Source organism: Cimex lectularius, unplaced genomic scaffold (assembly GCF_000648675.2).
Source record: "Cimex lectularius strain Harlan isolate CLEC.00 unplaced genomic scaffold, Clec_2.1 scaffold43, whole genome shotgun sequence".
In the NCBI taxonomy this organism is placed as follows: domain Eukaryota; kingdom Metazoa; phylum Arthropoda; class Insecta; order Hemiptera; family Cimicidae; genus Cimex; species Cimex lectularius.
In genome coordinates, this window is record NW_019392661.1 from 1,235,202 (window position 1) to 1,255,547 (window position 20,346).

The 20,346-nt window shown below is 33.3% G+C and overlaps 3 protein-coding genes across 3 annotated transcripts; all 3 read right to left on the reverse strand.

Annotated features, from left to right (window-relative positions):
• Positions 1–401: 401 nt before the first annotated feature.
• LOC106662407 (protein scarlet-like) lies at positions 402–5,828 on the reverse strand. Its single transcript, XM_014386478.1, has 15 exons — positions 5,723–5,828; positions 5,134–5,269; positions 5,031–5,079; positions 4,348–4,397; positions 4,150–4,286; positions 3,674–3,805; positions 3,243–3,532; positions 3,003–3,189; positions 2,896–2,927; positions 2,728–2,833; positions 2,339–2,569; positions 958–1,093; positions 798–903; positions 642–742; positions 402–580 (listed from the first exon to the last, which is right to left on the reverse strand). Exons 1-15 carry the CDS (start codon positions 5,735–5,737, stop codon positions 402–404), a joined length of 1,887 nt encoding a protein of 628 aa, XP_014241964.1. The 5' UTR covers positions 5,738–5,828.
• Positions 5,829–6,327: 499 nt separating this feature from the next.
• LOC106662408 (protein scarlet-like) lies at positions 6,328–13,267 on the reverse strand. Its single transcript, XM_024224874.1, has 17 exons — positions 13,244–13,267; positions 13,099–13,172; positions 12,865–12,997; positions 11,921–11,969; positions 10,351–10,400; positions 10,150–10,286; positions 9,961–10,092; positions 9,487–9,776; positions 9,250–9,430; positions 9,154–9,185; positions 8,989–9,094; positions 8,663–8,890; positions 8,453–8,588; positions 8,271–8,376; positions 6,645–6,745; positions 6,418–6,578; positions 6,328–6,372 (listed from the first exon to the last, which is right to left on the reverse strand). Exons 2-17 carry the CDS (start codon positions 13,129–13,131, stop codon positions 6,328–6,330), a joined length of 1,920 nt encoding a protein of 639 aa, XP_024080642.1. The 5' UTR covers positions 13,132–13,172; positions 13,244–13,267.
• Positions 13,268–16,422: 3,155 nt separating this feature from the next.
• LOC106662583 (exosome RNA helicase MTR4) lies at positions 16,423–19,903 on the reverse strand. Its single transcript, XM_014386778.2, has one exon. The coding sequence runs from the start codon at positions 19,703–19,705 to the stop codon at positions 16,577–16,579; it is 3,129 nt and encodes a 1,042-aa protein (XP_014242264.1). The 5' UTR covers positions 19,706–19,903; the 3' UTR covers positions 16,423–16,576.
• Between the last annotated feature and the right edge of the window lie 443 nt (positions 19,904–20,346).

Sequence of the window (20,346 nt, forward strand, 5' to 3'; positions counted from 1 at the left end):
TTCATTTATGATTGCCACCACTCATAACAGTCTGCATAAACCTGAACTTAGAAGATATGTACCACAAATTTCACAATGTAGATTTTTTTATTTTTGCTTCCATTCTTATTTTTCATTTTGGACCCACTGGTGCACCCTTTTAAATTTGGTAATATCATTTTTCCAAAAATCTCTTGGAACTCTTCCAAAAACAGAATGGTTTTTAATGTTCTCTGGTCAAATATCTCCTACCTACCATTTCTGCCTTACCTTAGAGTAAAATGCTTCTTTTTAATAATTAGCAATTAAACAAACACCCTTTCTTAATTTTAATAATATGATTGAATAATTAATTATATATTTAACTATCACATTTAATTATATGACTGAGCAAAACAACAAAATTATTAAATATTTTAATTTCAAGTTAGTTTTCTGATCTTCCTTATGAAAAATGCCAATCCTAAAATGTGCAATAGAACATATAATGCAAGAAGACAAATTATGTTCATGAGAAAGTGGTCAGTATCAAAGTTGTATTCTGAAATCACTTGTGCTCCATTTGTCAGACAGTGGGTGTATGTGTCATTCTTTGGACAGTCTAAAATTCCCAATAAATAGGTATATTTAGAGAAATGGTTTTTTGGTTTTTTTTAACTTGCCAATATACTGGACTCCTTCCCATTGAATTATGGTATATGATTCGTATGCATAATAGAACCATGAGCAATATTTTAACCACTGCACTGCCCAGTTTATCGATCTAAAATGACATTTTATGACATATCGATTAAACAGCACAAAATGAATTAAATTACCCAAGACGAATAAACATCCCTGCAGTTATCAGCATGAGGTAATCAAAAGGAACCATATATGTAACAGCAGTTTGCAAATCAGAGAAAAAACATGAAAACAGTGTGCCTAAAATTTTTTATTCTTATTATAAAAACAAACTTGCAACACCATCTACTTTACCAAACGATGCAGAAACAATTATGCACAAGCTAGCAGTGATAATTGTCATTACCAGTGCATACAATGAATTTCTAAGGCCAGCCATTATGTATACGGTTAGTGTGTATGCAATCGCTTCAAGTATATATCCCGGAATCTTTAATTAAAAATTATAAAATATTGTTTATATTTTTTTAACAATAACAAACAAAAATAAATACAAGATAGTATATATAAGAAATAACAGTATCATAGAACATTATTGATTTATATAACCTCAATTCTGCCCATTCATGTACATACACATCTATACAGAGCTGAATTTATGTCACTTTTTTGGCAGTCTGGAGTAAAACCTCGGTCTTATCCATCCTATAGCTGAAGTTAGACCCCAGGGCTCAAAACTCACACTGTTAATGACACAATTAGCTCATTCTTAAATAAATTATTTTGTATTTATTACCATTCCCTCAAGTAGAGTGTTGGAGTACTCTATATTCCTTCATTATCTTCACACTATATGACAAATCTAATTGAGGGTCAATAGATATTTAATATTCGGCCATCGGCCCTCTCACACTTCACATTCATTTTAATAAATACATTGACACTCAATATACAAAAACAAGTTATCTACCTAAGTATTACTTACAATAAAACAGCCTAGTTTCCTCCAAAAATGGGTACAGGGAGACCCAAAGACTCACTACTAAGTTCAAGTACAATTCTTCTATCATGTGGTATTCCTACTCGCTCTCTATAAGGAGCCAAGGAATGGCATTCGTCAATTTCCTTACATGCCAAACAAGTGCTTTGCCCCGAAAGTAAATGTCTATGTGTTAATAGACACATAGACATTTATAAATGGCCATAATAGTATGGCCTATTTTTAGTCGGATGAGTATGATCACTCTTCTTCGATTCATACCTTCCGAGGTACCATCAACCAGCTCTTGAAACACAAGAGTTTCTCTTTTTTTATTGATTTTTTAGCACCAGAGGGCTGTATGATGGCTGTCAGGTCTGGAGGTTGGTCCCGGCCTTAACCGCCTTGTCCACCTTTTTATTATCCTCCAATGTGTAGACCCATACAACAACCACCATTTTGCTAAGACATTCAATTTCATGCTATGTGTATAATAAGAGCATGACGTGAGGGTCCTCAAAGACATGTATCAGAAAGCAGTAACCGCACGGAGGGAGTTAAAAATTGATACTATCATTAAATGTAATAAGTATGGCATAAACAGTTTAGAAAAACGTACAAGAAAAGAAAACTTAGAAATATTAGAATTAATTGTTAAAATAAATAAATTAAAAAAACAGTAATTAACAGTCACTAAATATTACATACAACTTAAGAAAAAGTTATATCAGTATAAAAGAAAACAACAAAGCTCACACATGAAATAGCCTTTGCGATATAGTATGCTGTCGTTGAATAAGTATTGTTGTAATATTCTGTTATGAATTGTGGATATTCTTTAGGAAACATGTATATGACATTGTACATCGACGCATACGTGTTTTCAGTAACCAGCAAAAATAGCACACCCTGAATGCCTTGAATTGCATCTTGATCCAACTGCCTTGTAAGGCCAGAAACACATAAGCCTGAGACTACCGCCAGTATCTATAAATGTACAATAATTAAAGTCTTAATCTCTCAAAAATTTCATGATTTTTTTTAATTCAAACAGAATTTTTTTTGTCTTATTACAATTAATTAATTGAAATTTTTTAAAATTTGCATTAAAATTCTGTTGTAAATTTATAAAAAATGGATGTTACAAATTTTTCTCCAATAGATAGCCATTGTTTTTCTGGTTCCCTCAATTGAACTATCATGTTTCTCAAAATCAACACGAATATCTTCTTAATTGTGAATGGGCCTTTACTGGTTTCAAAATATACATATTAAAATGAATAATTCATATTTCAGAATAGTTAAACACTTACAATATGAATGAATAAATTTCGCAACTAGTTCCCTTAATACAAAATTATTGTGAAAACAAATTTACAAACACATAATATACAAAATTAGCTAAAATTCAAATACTTACCTGTTCTGAAGTTTTAATTTCCACTATTGATGCTTTGTGGTTTGCATAATAGCTTGACTTGAAAAATTTGCGTGATAGAATTTCCATTTGTTTAGCATTTTCAGCCTCCCCAGCTCCTTGAGGGGGTGAAACACATTTGACAATAAATTCAGGATGGCTCATATAATGTTCTTCAATAAATCCAGCACTAAACAAATTACATTTATTGGATAAATTAATTTTAACAAATTTTTAACATACTTTTCATAGAACTCGACAGATTCTTCAGGCGTCCCGCTGAACATTAAACGGCCTTCGGCCAACAACATAATTTTGTCAAACAGGGTGAATATTTCTGGCATTGGCTGGTGAATTGAGCATATCACGGGTGCACCAGTATTTTTTGAAACTGTCTTCAAGGTCTGGACGATCTGAAGGGCGTTGAACGAATCGAGTCCGGTCGTCGGTTCATCGGCAAATATAAGCTTAGGGAGATTAATCATTGCTGTGGCCAAAGACAATCTTCTCCTCTCACCACCAGATATGATGGCCTATAAATAAATAGTCGAATATAAAACAATACATTCTTGAATTTAAATGCAAAATCATCTTACAAAATCAGAATAAAAGAAATTAAAAATTACATGACTGGTCTTATAATTTTAAATAAGCCTTCCATTCTTATTACATGCCTTCTCACCCTGTTGAGGAATTCCACCAATGTAACTGTCCTCTATTTTTCTCAACATGAAAGCGTCTAAGAGCGCCTCGACTCTCTCGCTTCTTTCTGCATTTGTTGAGTATCTGCTCATTTTCAATTTAGCCTAACAGTCAAAAATTGTCACATTTCTAATGTTTAAAAATACTATATAAACATTAACAAAGCATATAATTAAGAGGAATCAAATATAAGCAAGCTGCTGCTTTCCTATTTCACAGAAAAAAGGAAGCCTGCTTCATATTAAAATAAAATGAAACATGATAACTTATTTACGAACTCTTCTCAAATGAAGAGCCCATAAAAGTATATGAAGCACCCCTAACCCCTTTCAAGGTTTTAATACAAATATTGGCTGAGGCACACCTGTATGGGAACAACAGGGAGGTGGATGGGCAAAAAAAATGTCACGAACTTAGCTTGGATGCAAGGATTACCAATTGGACTTACTGTAAATGTCAGATGTTCTCTAACTGTCAAAACTTTTAGAAAAAAATCTTCCTGAAACATAAATCCAGAAATACTCCGCATCCGTCTATCAACTTTTTTTCCATTAAGTTTAACATCTCCTTTGACAAGTGTCCCACCTTAAGTTTAGAGAGTTCATCATAGTTCAAACATCATTGATAAAACAACATTTTTACAAACCTTGATATCTATAAGCCAATGCTGTAAGTAGAGTAGTTTTACCTGAACCACTACATTAAAAAAATAAATAAATAAAGATAAAATTCTCTTTATAAATAATCATACTAAAGTTGTTAATTTTTTAACAAGGGAACAAAAAGTAAACCAGGTATTCCGTAGTAGTTGAATTAATTTAGAAATGGTGTTTCGAGCTGTAAAGCCTATCTTCAGCAGATCAAGCATATAACCCCCCTCCCCTGCATTAGATATGGTTCATGTCGAGGTTATAGATAAAGCTTTTTAGTTACAAAATTTTGTCTATATTTCTCTGTGAAGGGCGTCGCAGCTTGATCATCTGAAGGTGACATCCTTAACCAATGGATGTCCCTGACAATCTGGGTAAATAAAATCCTAGTTATTTTCATAAAGTTTTATAACTTTGAAACGAACCGTATTGATGGCTGGGTGTCTCAAAATATTATGCTTCGGCTGCTGAAGATGAGCTTTATATGCTGAAACATCCAATTCTAAATAAATTCAACTACCACAGAATACCTGATTTCCTTTAACCTAAAAATTCATCATCAATAAAGTATTTCCTGTCTCACCCTGGACTTAACATTGAAATAATTCATCAGTTCATTGAAAACAATAAACATGCATCATAATATTCAAACATGTTGATTTTTTTTTTTTAGATTTACCTCGGGCCCATGAGAGCTACAATTTGCCCTGGATGGATAGCACCAGCACCTAGAAGAATTTTGGTTAAAAAAATCATTAAGAGTTTCTAAAAACCAATACTACCATTATATATAACTTGTTTTTTTGTAGTTACGTATCTATAGCACTTGAACTTCGTACTTTTAATATAAACAGATATATCAGTCCAAGTTAATGATAAATTTGCTTTTTGTGGAGTCAATTTTCGTAGCGTTGTCTCCTTAAATATAATTTAAAAGATTATTTAAGCATCCTATTTCAATATAGAATACCTTTATCCATAAAATAATATATTATAGTTTTCCTGCTTTGTACAGAAGTTAAATGACAAAAATACCACACATTTAAATGGCAAACTTTGTTGCTGTATAATTGAAATTGAAAGTTAACGCAGTAAACTAATGTAACGGTAATGATGGCAGCGGAAGGGTGGGTTGTGGGACATCTAGAATGGGACAAGAAATGTGAAAAAGGAAAAGTTAGCAGCAATTAAACAAAGTAAAAAAAAAAAAATACAACCATTATTGCATGGCTTACACCCCAATTTCGCAGACCTTTAAACCTATTAGAACCTACCAGAATAGACCTTATAACATAAAATCAGTTGAAAAGAGAGATACAAATAGAAATACTAAATAAGAGGATCACAATTAAAACAACAGTCACAAATTACCGCCAGTGGATCCATGTTAATCTTCTGCGACTCTGTTTCTCTTACACTATTTTAACAAAATTAACAGCATCTGCTTGACTTTTTATTTCAATCAATTTATAATTGTATAAATATGTGTTTGTAAAATATACACACAATAACTATTTATTATGCGAGTTTTTATTTATTAAGCAGTTGCAAAATACAATATTATTTTTTTTAACTATTTCCACACATTATTTCAATGATTTAACAGACTTATAAGAATTTACTTGAAATAATGTTTTATAATTGTAAGATTAACATATGTTTGTTCCAACATATTTATTTAGGTACTTGTCATTAGAGCTCAATTTTAAATTTTCTGGAATTTTATGCTTTTGTTTACGTACAGTTTAATTATTAGGGCTGAAAGTGAATGTTTTGTAACATTGTTTGGTTTCTATTTTACGACAAGAGATATTGTTAGAAGTCCTAAGCCCAATACTTCTATCTTTAGTATGTTTAAAAAAATATACTAGGAAGTACTTCTGGCATTTTCCCAATGGGTTTTCCTGGCCATGTATTTTTAATTAAATATATTCTAACATTAAATCAAAAAACACATTTGACAAAAAGCCAGAATTCTACATGAGGTATAAAATGGGAAAATGGGGGTTATTAAATTCAACCTGAAAAAATTATAAACTTTATTATCAATTTTACATCTTTCTGACTTTCCTTATAAAAAATAATAGCCCAATTACATGTATTAATAAAAACATGGCAATTAGAGCATAAACATTTCTAACAAGGTTGCCAGGGAAAAAATTGTAATGGGCAATCACTTGATCTCCACTGGATAAGCAAGGGATTTCAGTATGATTTGTTGAACAACCTTTGAAAATTATAAAACAAAACGATCAAAAATTAGTTGCTTTTTTCATGTTATTTTACAACTTACTTATTTGTTCAATCCCTTGCCACTGAAGTATGGTGTAAGACTCGTATACATAATAGAACCAAGAACAATATTTTAACCATTGCAGTGCCCAGTTTAAAGATCTAAAATTTTAGATTTTATGACCAAGAAGTAAGTTGAAATTATTATTTTATAGTGGTGAGAAAAAAATATGACTGCTTTTCAATTTTTTTTTAATGTTTACCGAATTTATTATTCTGACTTGAAGTTATAGTACCATTTTACTTTTTTACTTATTGAATCCTATTTAAAAACCATTCTTTAATAAAAAGCCCTTAATGTATGAAATTTTGGTAATATAACACCATAGGATTAAAAAATACAGCTACCAAATATCACATGTTTGGTTTATGAATTTTAAGGGAGGGTACACTCACTGAAGAGTGAACTTTGTGGCGATGGTTTAAAAATCATAAATTCAGTGTAACTAGCTGTGTGAACAGCAGAACTCCTCATAATATTTGGGTTCATCTTGCAAAATAAAACTCTTCAACTTGCAAGTTAGTTGAAAGAGGATGTAGAGAAGGTCCACATGAGCTCAATTCACCTGGAAACATGCTGGTTGAAATACATCCGAAATGAATGTTTTACCAAAAGAAACCTGCACTAGTGGCTAGACATAAGTAGCCTGCTTTTAGAAGTAATGTGGAATTTTTTTCTTGATTTTTGATATCTGTGAGGTGGTGAACTTGTAGTTTCCAATTATTTTGATCTGCCTTCTTGTTTTGGTGTGTCAGAGGAATTTTTGACTTTTTGCTATCTTCAGTCGAGGATAAACAGCAAGGATAAGCAGACAAAAATGACCAAAAACAATCAGTATAAAAATTTTGAAGAAGTTATCAGGTTGTTCCAGAAGGTACTATGTATACACATACTGGTACTGCTCGTTCAGATTACCACCGGAGATTGGTGGTACTGCCAGGAATGAAGATCTACTGTTTTCTAGATGGCAATTAACCAGTAACAACTATCTTTATTATCATGATTGAACACGAAGCACTAAAGGCAGCAACCTCATAATAAAGTCTAGGGTAGATTGAAATTGCATCAGAGCCGTCAGACATTGGGGAAAACAACAAAATTGCCCTTATTTGTGTACCAGAGCCCAAAAAGCAGAGGCAATGAGGAGGCCAATAAATTGGCCAAGGTTAGTTCAATGAAGACACCTATTTACTCTGAACCTTTTTGTGGCATCCTTATTGCCAAATAGGTTTCATTGTGTTAAGAATAAGTTCCCATTTCAGTGGGATTGTCCAGGACAGAGACATACAAAAAAGTTCATTAAAGGATCATCAAAGAAACTAATAGCATAACTACTAAACCTAAGACGTGTTAGTACTAATGATAGTAGAACTGCTGGCTGAACAATAGCACCAAAACTTTGGAATCTGATAGAAAGTCTTAAGCTTAACAAAGAGCTTAGATAATAATGGAGATTCTATAATAGACCAATATTGGTCATTGTGTGTAAGGTTGTATAGAGGACTTTTAACCTTAACCATAATTGAAAATAATTTCTTAGAAATGTATAATCAATTTTATTACCTACACATTATTGAATCCTTAGAACAGTCACTTTTTTACTCACCCTTTTAAAAAAAAGTTTACCCTAAATGAACGAATATACCAGCGGTAATCATCATTATATAATCTATTGGGACCATGTATGTGATCGCCGTCGGTACACTGTTGAAAATATTTGAAAATAATGTACCTAAAACAATAAAAATTTGTAACAAAGGCTAATAAAAAAATATCTATATATATATATAAAAATTTGTACAGCATACCAAATGCTGAAGAAATAATTATACATAAAAATGCAAATAATTGTGTCATCAGGATTGCATAAATCGTTTGCCTGAGATTTGCCATTGTGTACAAAATCAACGTAAAAGCCAACGATTCAAGCACATACCCAGGAATCTATTGAACACACAAAATTTGTAATGGGACAAAATAAAGAGAAAATAATAAATAACTGCACATTCAGTTCTCACGGTTGAAATCACTTTTGCAATGTAAAAAGTTGTCTCAGAGTAAGTATCATTGTAGTACTCTGTGACAAACTGTGGATAGTCTCTAACAAATAAGTACATTATACTGTACATAGGCGCATATGTATTTTCTGTAACTAACAAATAAATCGCCCCTTGAACGCCTTGAATTCCATCCTGATCTGCATTTGAGATTGTAGAAAAACAAAGCCCACACACTGTCGCCAATACCTACAAAATATTAATAATTAAAAATTCTCTAGTTCTGAAAGTAAAATTAAAATATTTTAATAGTTTTTTCAACAAAAAATAATTTTATCAAGACTTACAAGCTTTTGTAAAATAGTAAGCCACTGTCTTTCTGGAGATCTAACTTCCACGAGTGAATTCCTCCAGATCAACAGCCATAGCTTCTTTAACCAGTATTGGCCATGGCTATGAAATTAATATTTTACTAATGTTTTGTGTCATTATAACATTCACTTTTTACTTACAAGCTTGTAGAACAAATGTGATCACTTTTTTCCTTTAAATCAAATAAAATCATAACATTTGGATTAAAAAATAATATTACATTACAACGGACTTACGTAAAGCCTATCAATACTATTTATTTCTTCCTTGAATAAACCGTAATATTTCGAATTGAAAAATTCATCTGACAACACTTCCAGCTTCTGTTTGTTTTCCATATGCGATCCTTGAATGGGTGAAATACAGTTCACAATAAATTCAGCATGACTCATGAATTTATCCTCTTCAAACCCACAGCTAAATATCACGTTAAAAATTTTGTATATCAAGCCAATTCAACGATTCTTGCTAACCTTTTATAAAATTTAACAGCATCTCCTGGTGCCCCACTGAACATTAAATGACCCTCAGCAAGCAATATAATTTTGTCGAATAGTGCAAATGTTTCAGGCATGGGCTGGTGAATTGAACATAACACCGGTGTGCCAGTGGCTTGTGAAACAGTTTTTAAAAGATTAATGATTTGATGGGCGTTATAAGAATCCAGGCCGGTAGTTGGCTCATCGGCAAATAACAGCTTGGGAAGATTTATCATTGCAGTAGCCAAAGACAGCCTTCTCTTTTCTCCTCCTGACAATAATGCCTGAAATGTTAAAAACAATCATTTTTTTTAGTACTGCAATAATTACTAAATCTCCGGTACTACATTGTTAGTCCCAGACCACCAAGTCAAGAATTAAATTTAATTTTTCAAGAAATAAATTTGAATTTTTTCTCTAGCTGTTGGACGAGGTTGGTTAAAGCAACAGAAAAATAATACCAAATACCTTTTCGCCTTGTTGTGCCAAACCGCCAATTCGATAATTTGCTACTTTTCTCAACATTAGTGCATCTAATAGTGCTTCTACTCTTGCCTTTCTTTCTTCATTTGATGTCTTTTTGTCCATTTTTAACCTAGCCTAAATCATAACTCATAACTTTCCTTTAAAATAACAAAATTACTTACTTTAACTTACCGAAAACATTAAATGTTCCCTGACAGTCAGTACTTTTAGAAAAAAATCATCCTGAAACATAAATCCAGAAACATGCCTCAAACTCTTGTCCACTATATTTCTATTAAGTTTAACTTCTCCTTCCACAACCATGCCACCTTTAAATGATAAAACAATATTAAAGGAATACATACTCTATTATTAAATATTGTTTCAACAAACCTTGGTATCGATGAGCCAAAGCTGTCAGTAAAGTAGTTTTTCCTGAACTACTGTTAATAAAAACAAAAGCAATTCAGACTACAAATAAAATTTATTCATAATAAATAAAATAACTTTTTTTTAAATGAAAGTTGTTTTTAAATAAATGAAAGTTGAAGTTGTTGAAGAATCAGAATTACATTAATTAAAATAATAAATATGTATAAAATAACATATAATGGGACTTTCCGAGGAATGATTATGAGAAATTATGGCCCCAGTGTTGATAGCCTGTGATCTTGCCTCAAAATCAAAGGAATTTGTAAATGAAGAAAATTTATATNGAGAGAGAGAAGAGGGAGATGATGATGAATGTTTTATTTATCAATCACACAAGATTTGGTCTCAAGGACCATTCTTACATCTAATACAATAGTTTATAAGTTTAACTTACTTCTAATTTATTATACATTAATTACTTCGAATAACTTTATTTTAGTGGTCAATATGTTCCATCTATTTGTTTTACATTGAACTTAACTTAAATTTGCTCGTTGAAATAGATATCTCAATTTACATAATAATTGAACAATCAAAAGGCAAATTACTAATAAAATAAGTGAACAAACATAATTTTCAATTCAATGCAGTACAAACAATGAATTGTAAATCACCAATATAAATCTACAAATACAACTTTACTTACTAAATAGTAATATAAACAAAAACCAAAACAACAAAAGAAGTTAAATTTCAGACATCAATCATAACTAGATATGCAATAAAAATACAGTTAAAAGAAAGTAGCAGTGTCGGTGGGCCAGATCGGAGAATAAGTTGTCATCTATCAAGAACACTGTCGTTAAGTGGGCCTCGGAGGATCATCCTCACCCGATTAAGAATAGACTATGCAAGGTTGGCACATACTTTTGGGCCAAAGCCCGCCGATGTGTCCAGCATATATAGAAAGGTTGCTCTATGTGCCCCACTTAATTGGAGGGTGCTCCTTGCCTCTATATAGAGAGCGTGTAGGTACCCCAACAGGAGAATTGTACTTGAGCCCTGTTCTGATTTTTGGAGGGAAAAGGAGTGTTTGACTGTAATTAATACATTATAGATATTTCATCTTGGGTTTTTTAATGTATATTGTGACTGAATGTATTTATTAGCATGAATGTCTAGTGTGAGAGAGTCAATGGCAGAATATTGAGTACCCTATCAACCCTTTAATTAAATTAGTTATATGTTGAAGGGTGATGGTGGAGATACTCCACCACCCTGTGTGAATTTACATAAGAAAGAATGTACTTAATAGTGAGTAGGTTTGGGTTGAGTTGGGGCTGAAATGACAGTCCCTAGAGCTCTGACTCCAGACGGCCAAACCCAAGGTGGTGATTCTCGAATACTGCCAGTAGTTTACAGTAAATTACTCAAAAGTGGGAATTGAGCATATTATAAAATAGTAATCTGTAATAACAGTCCAAGTTGATTGCAAAAAAGATGTATTTTTTTGTATTTTATATTACTTTTGTCATTATACAAATAAAAGGTTTATTATTATTATTCTAATTATTGTATAATAATGTTTTACCTTGGACCCATAAGACCCACAATCTGCCCTGTCCGAACGGCACCAGAACCTTCAAAAAAATAAACCAGATTGTAATAAAACTTTATATATTGTGTTTTTTAGTGACGGGTTGTTCAATAATTTGTTGAAGTTGTGAGGAGCCGTCAGGAATAAATTATTTAAAAAAAAAAACCTTTTCCATTTTTTTTGCCTATGTTTTGACCATTATTCGGGTCATGTTTAGGGCCTAGATGAATTATAAAACATATATTGTTTGAATACAATATAGATGTAAATATAAATTTTGAACCTAGTTTTTCATATTCACATAAAGTGTGGTACTGTTCTTGTGGTGTCATAAGAAGAATAACACTACACTTTATGCGAGTATGAAATACTTGGTTCAAAATTAATATTTACTTCAATTAATTATTATTTTTGTTTAAGGTCTTGGTTGAGATTCTAAATAAAAATAAAATATGTAAATATAATTAAAATGAGATGATAAAGCTAGTGTCATGAGTAGGATTCGAACCCATGACCTTCGGCTAAATTCACCTCTGCTCTACCACTTCACCTATTGTGACTTCAATCTACTCGGACACAAACTCCTCATCCCAACATACAACCTTTCAAATTTTCCCTCTTTTTGCCATTTTTCAAAGGCCAAACCGAAGGTCATGGGTTCGAATACCGCTCGTGACACTAGCTTTTTCATCTCAACCGATACCATAGATAAAACAAATAATTAATTGAAATAATTAATATGGTCAATTATGACCGATTTTTTCCAATCAACATGTTTTTGTTTTTTTTTTAATTTATCTAGGCACTGAAGATGATCCAAATAAAAATTGAAATATCAGCAAAAAATGAAAAGATGTTTTTCTATAATACTTCATGTTTGACCGCTCCTCATTCACAACTTCAGCAAATTTCTGTATATATTCTTAAGTAAATATTACCATTATAGATTATCTGTTTCATTATGGCATTTCTAAAAAGCCTGTTCTTTTTTGTTTTCACATAAACGGACAAATTGTACCAAGACAACGATAAATTCACTTTATCACGAGTAAGACTTTGAAGTGCCTCTTTCTGAAAACAAAACAACAACAAAATTTGTGGACTTTACTTATATAAAAATAATCAGGTCTTGAGGGAAGACTTGATGTTAAAAGCGTTTTTGTAATACCTACATTTTCAAAATCCACTTTACTATCATGCACCATTCTGAAAATTCCTCTTGTTTTCTGTAATTCTTAATGCGAAACTAGTAAAAAATTACAAATTTATTTTTTGGGATGACCAACACACTTGTCATTAAATTGATACAAAACAAACCAGTTTTCACATCAAAGACTGTTCTATAACTTTGTCTTGGACAAAGGTACAAAATAAATAAAAGAAGGAAGATTACATAACACCTCCTTTACACATTAGATACACCCAGTAACTAATGCACATCTAAGTTTTCACTGTAATATGATACCTTTTTTTCCCCCCTTGACAGATATAATCATTTTCAATCCCAAAACTGCCCCCCAAAAAAAAAATTTCAAAAAAATATTACGATTAAAATTTCAAGCATATATTGTTTTACAAATTATCAAGCTAAAATGAAAAAGAACATATTATTCCTCCCGAATGGCTAAGGAAAAATAGATTTTTTTTATTTTATTAAATTCAAAAATAAACATTAATTAATTGTTCTTTCATAATAAACATCTTACTTTCATATCTCATTATAAATTAATGTTAATTTAGTTAAGCTTCTGAAATTCTGGAATTCCATTTATTTTTTTTTTTAATTAAATATATTTATACATATTTAAATAGCAACAATATAAGGTTTTTAAGTTTTTCCTTTTGGAGTCACAGGGATTTTCCTGGTTTGCAATTAAACTTTCATCTATTGTGACCAAGTTTTGATAATAGTTTGTCCGGAAGATTTTTTGTTTCTTTAATGAAGTACAGAACTCTTCACAGAGGTTTCTAAACAAAAAATAGAGCGACAGACAATAATGAATTTATTTAAATTTGACTTTTATGTACATAAAATGACTTTTCATTTTCATATATTTGTTTCCTGTGTTTTATCAAATCCTGTAAGCCAGGCCCATTATTGAATGAAGTCCTCCAGGTCGGTTTCATTTTAATCACAAATACTCTGGACCCACAGTACAGTCTTGATGAAAAAGCAAATTCAGTTCTTACTGCCAAGCATTCAACTTACTTTAAGGTCATCATCATGGTAAAACAATCTTAAATATGTCTACATATTAATATAATTAAGTTTTTCACAGACGATTTCAAATTTCTTTGAAAATCGACTCAGTCCCAACATTGTCAAGGACTATGACACAGCCTTGGCAATGTTGGGACTGTCAGTCTTCAAAGAAATTTGAAATCTTTATGAAAAACTTAATTATGCTTATCTGAAGACATATTTAAGACTGTTTTGCCCTGCCTTTTTTTTTTTTTTTTTTTTTTTTTTTTTTCCCCCTCCTGAGCACTGCAGCTGAGCTGTACAGCTTATTGTACTTTATCCCTGGCTCCATATTTTTGGGGGAGGGCTCACAACACAAATGTGAACTTGAGCCCCCGTTGAACGGGTGTTCTTCCATCGAAGAAACTCATTTTTGAAGGGGGTTGGGACCAAATTCAGGGTCGCTGAGATCCGATCCCACCCCTTCCATTTATGAGTGCCGTGTCAATTTCTTTCAATTGCGGCCAACGGTCCCCTTAGGCGTCAGAAAAGTCCAGAGGCGACGGTGAGGATCGAACCCACGACCGCGGGATCTACTAGCCGAGAGTCTGACGCCTTAACCACTAGGCTACCACGGCCCCCCTGCCCTGCCTTAAAACAGATCAAATGCTTGGCAGCAACTGAATTTGCTTTTCCATCACAACCATAGAATAATCCAAAGTATACGTGACTACAAAAATTACGTAAAACAGAAATTTCATCTTACTACCAATGATGTTTGAAAAATTTTAAAATTAGAATGCTCATAGATTTAGTTCACATACTTGTGTAGCAGCACATTCCTCCGTTAGTCACACGTGCTTATGTTGGCTCAAAAGTGTTAAAATGTGTGCCTATTCTGAATCAGACTAGAATTTCAATCTTACAATTCTGCCCTCGATATTCAATATACATAATAATATATTCTCTTAAAGAATAATGACCAAAATTTCATAATCCTTTTCAAAACTCGGGCTTTTCGTTTTAAAAAATTCAATAGAATTTACATAAATGTTATTTCCTTGATTTATTATTTATATATCATATTTATTTATCAATAATTGATAAGTTGACAAAATAAGTTAATTTTTAGTCTAGCTTTTTAGCTCTGATTACCAATTTATATAAGCCCAACTTTGCGCATTGATGTACTACATGTACGGGGGCTGAGCCTGTCACTTCTCGCATCCACGCTTGTTATACCTGACCAACAGGTTTTAACATTAACTTATTAATGCTCTGCCAAATGGTATACGTGAATTTTAATAGCTCGTTTTTTAATATTTTTCAAATGTGCCTTATTTTATATTCTTCAACGAACAATTCTAATAAAATAAAAATATCAAACTTTTTTTATATTAATTTAAAAAATAGGAGAACTCCACTTATTTACTGTCCAGCAAATTTATTATTTTTAAGTATTCAGAAATCGTGAGATGCGGTCACCAGCATCTCACGATTTCTGAATAATTATCGATTAACGGTCACTAATCACCACACATTATTTTTAAGGTTAATACCTCAACATACAGGTCAGTCTCATTGTCTTTTGGATGACATTCAGCAAACTAAAGTGCCACATTGTTAAGACGATTAATCAGCACCATCCCATCATGACTATAGGCCCACAGAAATATTTTTTATCCCTGTAAAAGAAAAAAATCATCTCACATCTTATTTCTTCACCTTCTAGCGATCTTATCTCCACTAATTCCTTTCGCTTCAACCTTGCTGCAGCCATTTGTTAGAAACTTGCACTACCAAACAACTATTATATTAATCAAAAATATATAATTTTGTTTATACAAACGAATTGAGTGTATTTATACTTTAGTGAAAGATTGATTTTTATAGCCTAAAATAGCTATAGTCAAATGCAACTGTTGAGTCAAGTGCAGTTCCTATTATATGCTCTGTGTTAAGGTATGGTGGTATTTTTCATAAAAATTACTCCTTTATTTTTCTGAACTGTTTAACCAGTTTTTATTTCTTAAAAGGTTTCAGGCAGTACCTATTAAAGATATAAAAATAAATAAAACTCCTAAATACTATCATAACATTTAGAAAAGAAAATGACTCATCCTTTCAAAATGAAACTTGGCTTTCTTACCAACTAATTAATAATTTTACATAATTATTTTGGTGGATGTTGAACCCTGACAGTCACTGTCGGTCAGTTAATATGTGATCATCTACTAGCATATCAACCTACACCACCATTATTTTGGAAATTATTTAATAATTTTATGGGCGGTAGAAAAAAATGCATAGCAGATAAAACAAAAATAGTTCAATTTATTAGAAATATTAAAACCACATTTATAAAAATAACATTAGCCATAATCAATTTACATCATATTGAAAAGATTAAAAGTATGACTAAAAACAAACAAAATTTCACAAATTGTCATTACAATTATAATTTTATATTACAGGTACAAACTTGCAGCAAATACAATGTCCCGTTTGATCATGCGGATGCCTTCATTGAACTTTATTTCAAGGTCTTGGTTTCCTAGAGTTTTTGCAGCTTGAATAAATTGTCTCAAAAGCTCTTCAAGCCGTCTCAGACAGCGTATAATGTTGCCTTCAAATGTATCAGAAATTCTGCAGACTTCCATAAAGGATACACCGTTGCACCATGCCAGGACGACTTCGGCTAGGAACGGCCGGACCTGCTCCAGATAACCGGATTTGTCTATGTCAAGCTTAGCCTCGACGCAAACGTTCAATATCCGTTTGGCGAGCTCCTTGGTGTGCCTTAGCGGAGCTATCAACTCATCAGGTACTTTGGAGTTGTTAGTCCCTTTTTCTTCACACACAAAACAGCTGAGCAAGGCAGTGGCATTCTGGGGACTGAGATCATTAAATATACCAGCAAAGAGCATTTCAGTGAGCAGAAGTTCATCCGCACTGCTTATTTCACAAGCTACTCTTCCCTTGAGTTCAATCACGTCGGTCTCTGTGCAAAATTCCAATCGACGCAGGACCCTTTTCCTACTTTTCAGCTCCTCCATGTGTAAGAGCGAAAGGCATTTTTCCATTTCTGTCTTAATGTTATTTTTATTCTGTAATAATTTATTTTTTTCATCTAAAACTGAAAGTAGTTTATCCAAATCGGAATACTGGTTCGCTTTATGGTTTTCTATTCTCTTGGTTAGGTTCTTGATATGCTGATCTAATTCTAAAAACCTTTCTTGTTGAATCCTCATGTTTTTCACCGGGTCTAATATTGGGAACTTTCCTTTGAACCGCTCCTCTACTTCTTTATACGCCATAGAAGCGGTTGCCATGTTGTCCTGAGTTCTCAGATCTTTAGGCAAAACAACGCATACACTACTAAGCTCCATTATATTGGTGTGCGGCATAGTTATGACACACAGCTTTCCTGTCACTCCTTTTGGACATTTCTTTGGGTCTGTATTGCTAGATGAGGGATCGATCATCAGCAATACATCAATAGTGAGTGTTGCAGGTTCCTGGGCAGGATTCTTTTTCTTTGAATTGATAACTTTAAAGCTGAGAAGCATAGCCCATCCAAAGTCTTCTTCTTTTTTCATTTCTTTTATCCTTACCAATCTCCCAGGTCGTAAAAACTGTTGAATGACATCTGGATTGTGGATATAAGCTACATACTCTTTATATAACTGTTCCCTTTCTTTAACAAGACGGTCATAGCTTGAAACATCTGTTTCATGCTTGATTTCGATATTAGCGAGCTTTTCCTCGACCTGTTTTAATTCTGTTTTTAGAACAGGGATGTTTGCATGGTTTTGAAACTGGAAAAAACTCCTATCCAAAAGATACTCGGGGTTGATGTCGTCGACTCTGATCAAGTTAAGGATCATGTTGTAGCTGAGATGGAAAGCAGAATTAAGTGCATCAGCTTTTCCTTGAAAGAGACTCTTGCCAACAAGAGGTCCAAACATTTCCTCCATCATGACGATAACAGTCCCTTTATCATCCAGGCCTCTTCTCCCAGCACGCCCAGACATTTGAATATACTCTCCTGAAGTGATACTACGGCTCTCGTGTCCGTCGAACTTTTTGGTGGCTGTGAACACAACAGTTCTTGCCGGCATGTTGAGGCCCATTGCAAAAGTTTCCGTGGCAAATAATGCCTTTATCAGACCTTCAGAAAACAGCACTTCAATCGTCTCTTTTAGTATGGGAAGGAGTCCACCGTGATGGATTCCTATGCCTCTTCGCAAAAGGGGAAGTACATTTTCCACCTGTGGCAAGGCTCTATCTTCTTCTGATAAAATGTCCATTGCGTTTTGGAAAATTTCATCCACCAAGCGTTTCTCTTCTGACGTATTAAAGTCTAACTTTGCTATCTGCATGGCATAAACTTCACAATCCTTTTTACTGAAAGAGAATATAATCGCAGGTGCGAGGTTTTTCTCCATGACCATTCTTACAATTTTTAAACAGCTTGTTTCTTTCCCTTCATTCGACCTTCCCTTTTTTACTTTATTCTCTGTTTTCTGTACCAGCCCTGGGTTGCTTATCAGCTTCATTGCAAGCTCAAAGTTTCTTTCATTAAAAACGCCCTTCTCATCAACAACAAGGTGTAAACAATCTCCACCGACAGGGAATATGTAATGCTGCAAAGGTGTAGGGCGGTAATCTGTGTAGACGACATGACAAGGTTGGTTGTGTATATGAGCGACCCACTCTGCAAACTGTCGAGCGTTTGGGATCGTAGCGGAAAGAAATACGTAATGTACATTGTCAGGTAACAATATAAGCGTCTCTTCCCAGACAACACCACGTTCTTTATCCCTCATATAGTGGATTTCGTCAAAGATGACCCACGACACTTCCTTGATAATGACGGACCCACGATAAAGCATATTACGCAAAATTTCAGTCGTCATTATGAGACAACCAGCCGAAGGGTTGATCGTCACATCACCGGTTATAAGCCCAACGTCCTGAAACTCCTCCTGAAACTCTCGGTATTTCTGATTACTAAGAGCTTTGATCGGAGTCGTGTATATAACCCTCTGTTTTAATTTCAATGACTTGAGTATACTGTACTCGCCAACGACTGTTTTTCCCGATGACGTGTGCGCAGAAACTAGTACCGACTCGTCATTTTCTATACACATGATCGCTTCTTTTTGAAAAGGATCGAGAAGAAATTTATACTCTTTTAAGAGAGTTTTCGGCCTGATTAACGGTTTGTACGGTATGCCGGGAGGGATGGCGACTTCATGAAGGCATAGCTCAAGGGCTTCTACGACATGAATTTTGATGTGAGGACTCTCAACGGATGATGTTGAAAGAAAATCACACCTGGCCTGGTCGATTTTAAACTTTGTCTCTTCAACTGAGTTCATCGGTTCAATGAAATCCTCCTGCTTGATATCTTCTTCCATGGCCCGCTCTTCTTCTTTCCTCTCAGAGGGCCTCTTCTTCTTGGTCTTCGTCTCTTCCGGTTTTCCGGCCTCCCTCTTCTTCCCGAGTAGAACGGCCAACCTGTTCTCCTGCTTACCATTTTCTTGGTCCGGTCTGTTAGAAGAGCTCTGCTCGAAAACGTTGAACATATCCATGATGAGGCGTTGTTCCGAAGTAAAAAATAGCAAAATAAAATTTACCTTTTGTCAGATAATTTAAAATAAATCGGACGCCTTCTCATCAGTTATTCGGTCAAATTATTACGATAATACATCCCAGCTTAAAAATAACGTGGGCAAAGCACATTTTGTAACCTAAAAAAGCGAGCGTGAATGGAGGTTGCAAAGAGCGGTCGCGTAATATTTATCAACCAGAGGCATTCTATCTCAAAATCAAAATGTTCAAAAAAAAATTTCTTTTAATTCATCAAAACTCAATCAAAGAGCAAGTTTTTTGAAGAAAAAAATTATATAGAAGTATTCCAATATAAGCAAAACCCTTCAGGTTCAAGACAACTTGTAAAATCACTTGGTTGACTACCATTCGTAGTATTAATTAATAAAATATTCCCATTATTGTGATATTTACTCTTGGGAATGATGAACCTTTACTTTGGCTCTTCTATAATTTAACATTTTGGTATGTCAGACGCATCAGCTCTTTGCCAACTTCAACGATGCCAAGTATTTACCGCCTCGCCCTACTTAAACTTCTAAAATCGCTTCTTACGACTAAAACAGCGATAGAAAGTCCAAAATGGGCATAACGACCAAACTGCAGTGTCAATATTGAAGTT

Bases quoted from the DNA above. Each gene is read 5' to 3' on its own strand.
- LOC106662583 (XM_014386778.2), bottom strand. From the start codon at position 19,705: ATGGATATGTTCAACGTTTTCGAGCAGAGCTCTTCTAACAGACCGGAC.
- LOC106662407 (XM_014386478.1), bottom strand. The intron at 5,080-5,133 runs GTAGTATTGGTT...AAATTCTTCTAG, and splicing joins AAAACAAGTTATATATAATG to GTGCTGGTGCTATCCATCCA. The intron at 904-957 runs GTAAAGTAGATG...AAAAAATTTTAG, and splicing joins AATTGTTTCTGCATCGTTTG to GCACACTGTTTTCATGTTTT.
- LOC106662408 (XM_024224874.1), bottom strand. From the start codon at position 13,131: ATGGTGCATGATAGTAAAGTGGATTTTGAAAAT. The intron at 10,287-10,350 runs GTTTGTTGAAAC...TATCATTTAAAG, and splicing joins TTTGGCTCATCGATACCAAG to GTGGCATGGTTGTGGAAGGA. The intron at 6,373-6,417 runs GTCAGAAAGATG...TAATTTTTTCAG, and splicing joins TATTATTTTTTATAAGGAAA to GTTGAATTTAATAACCCCCA.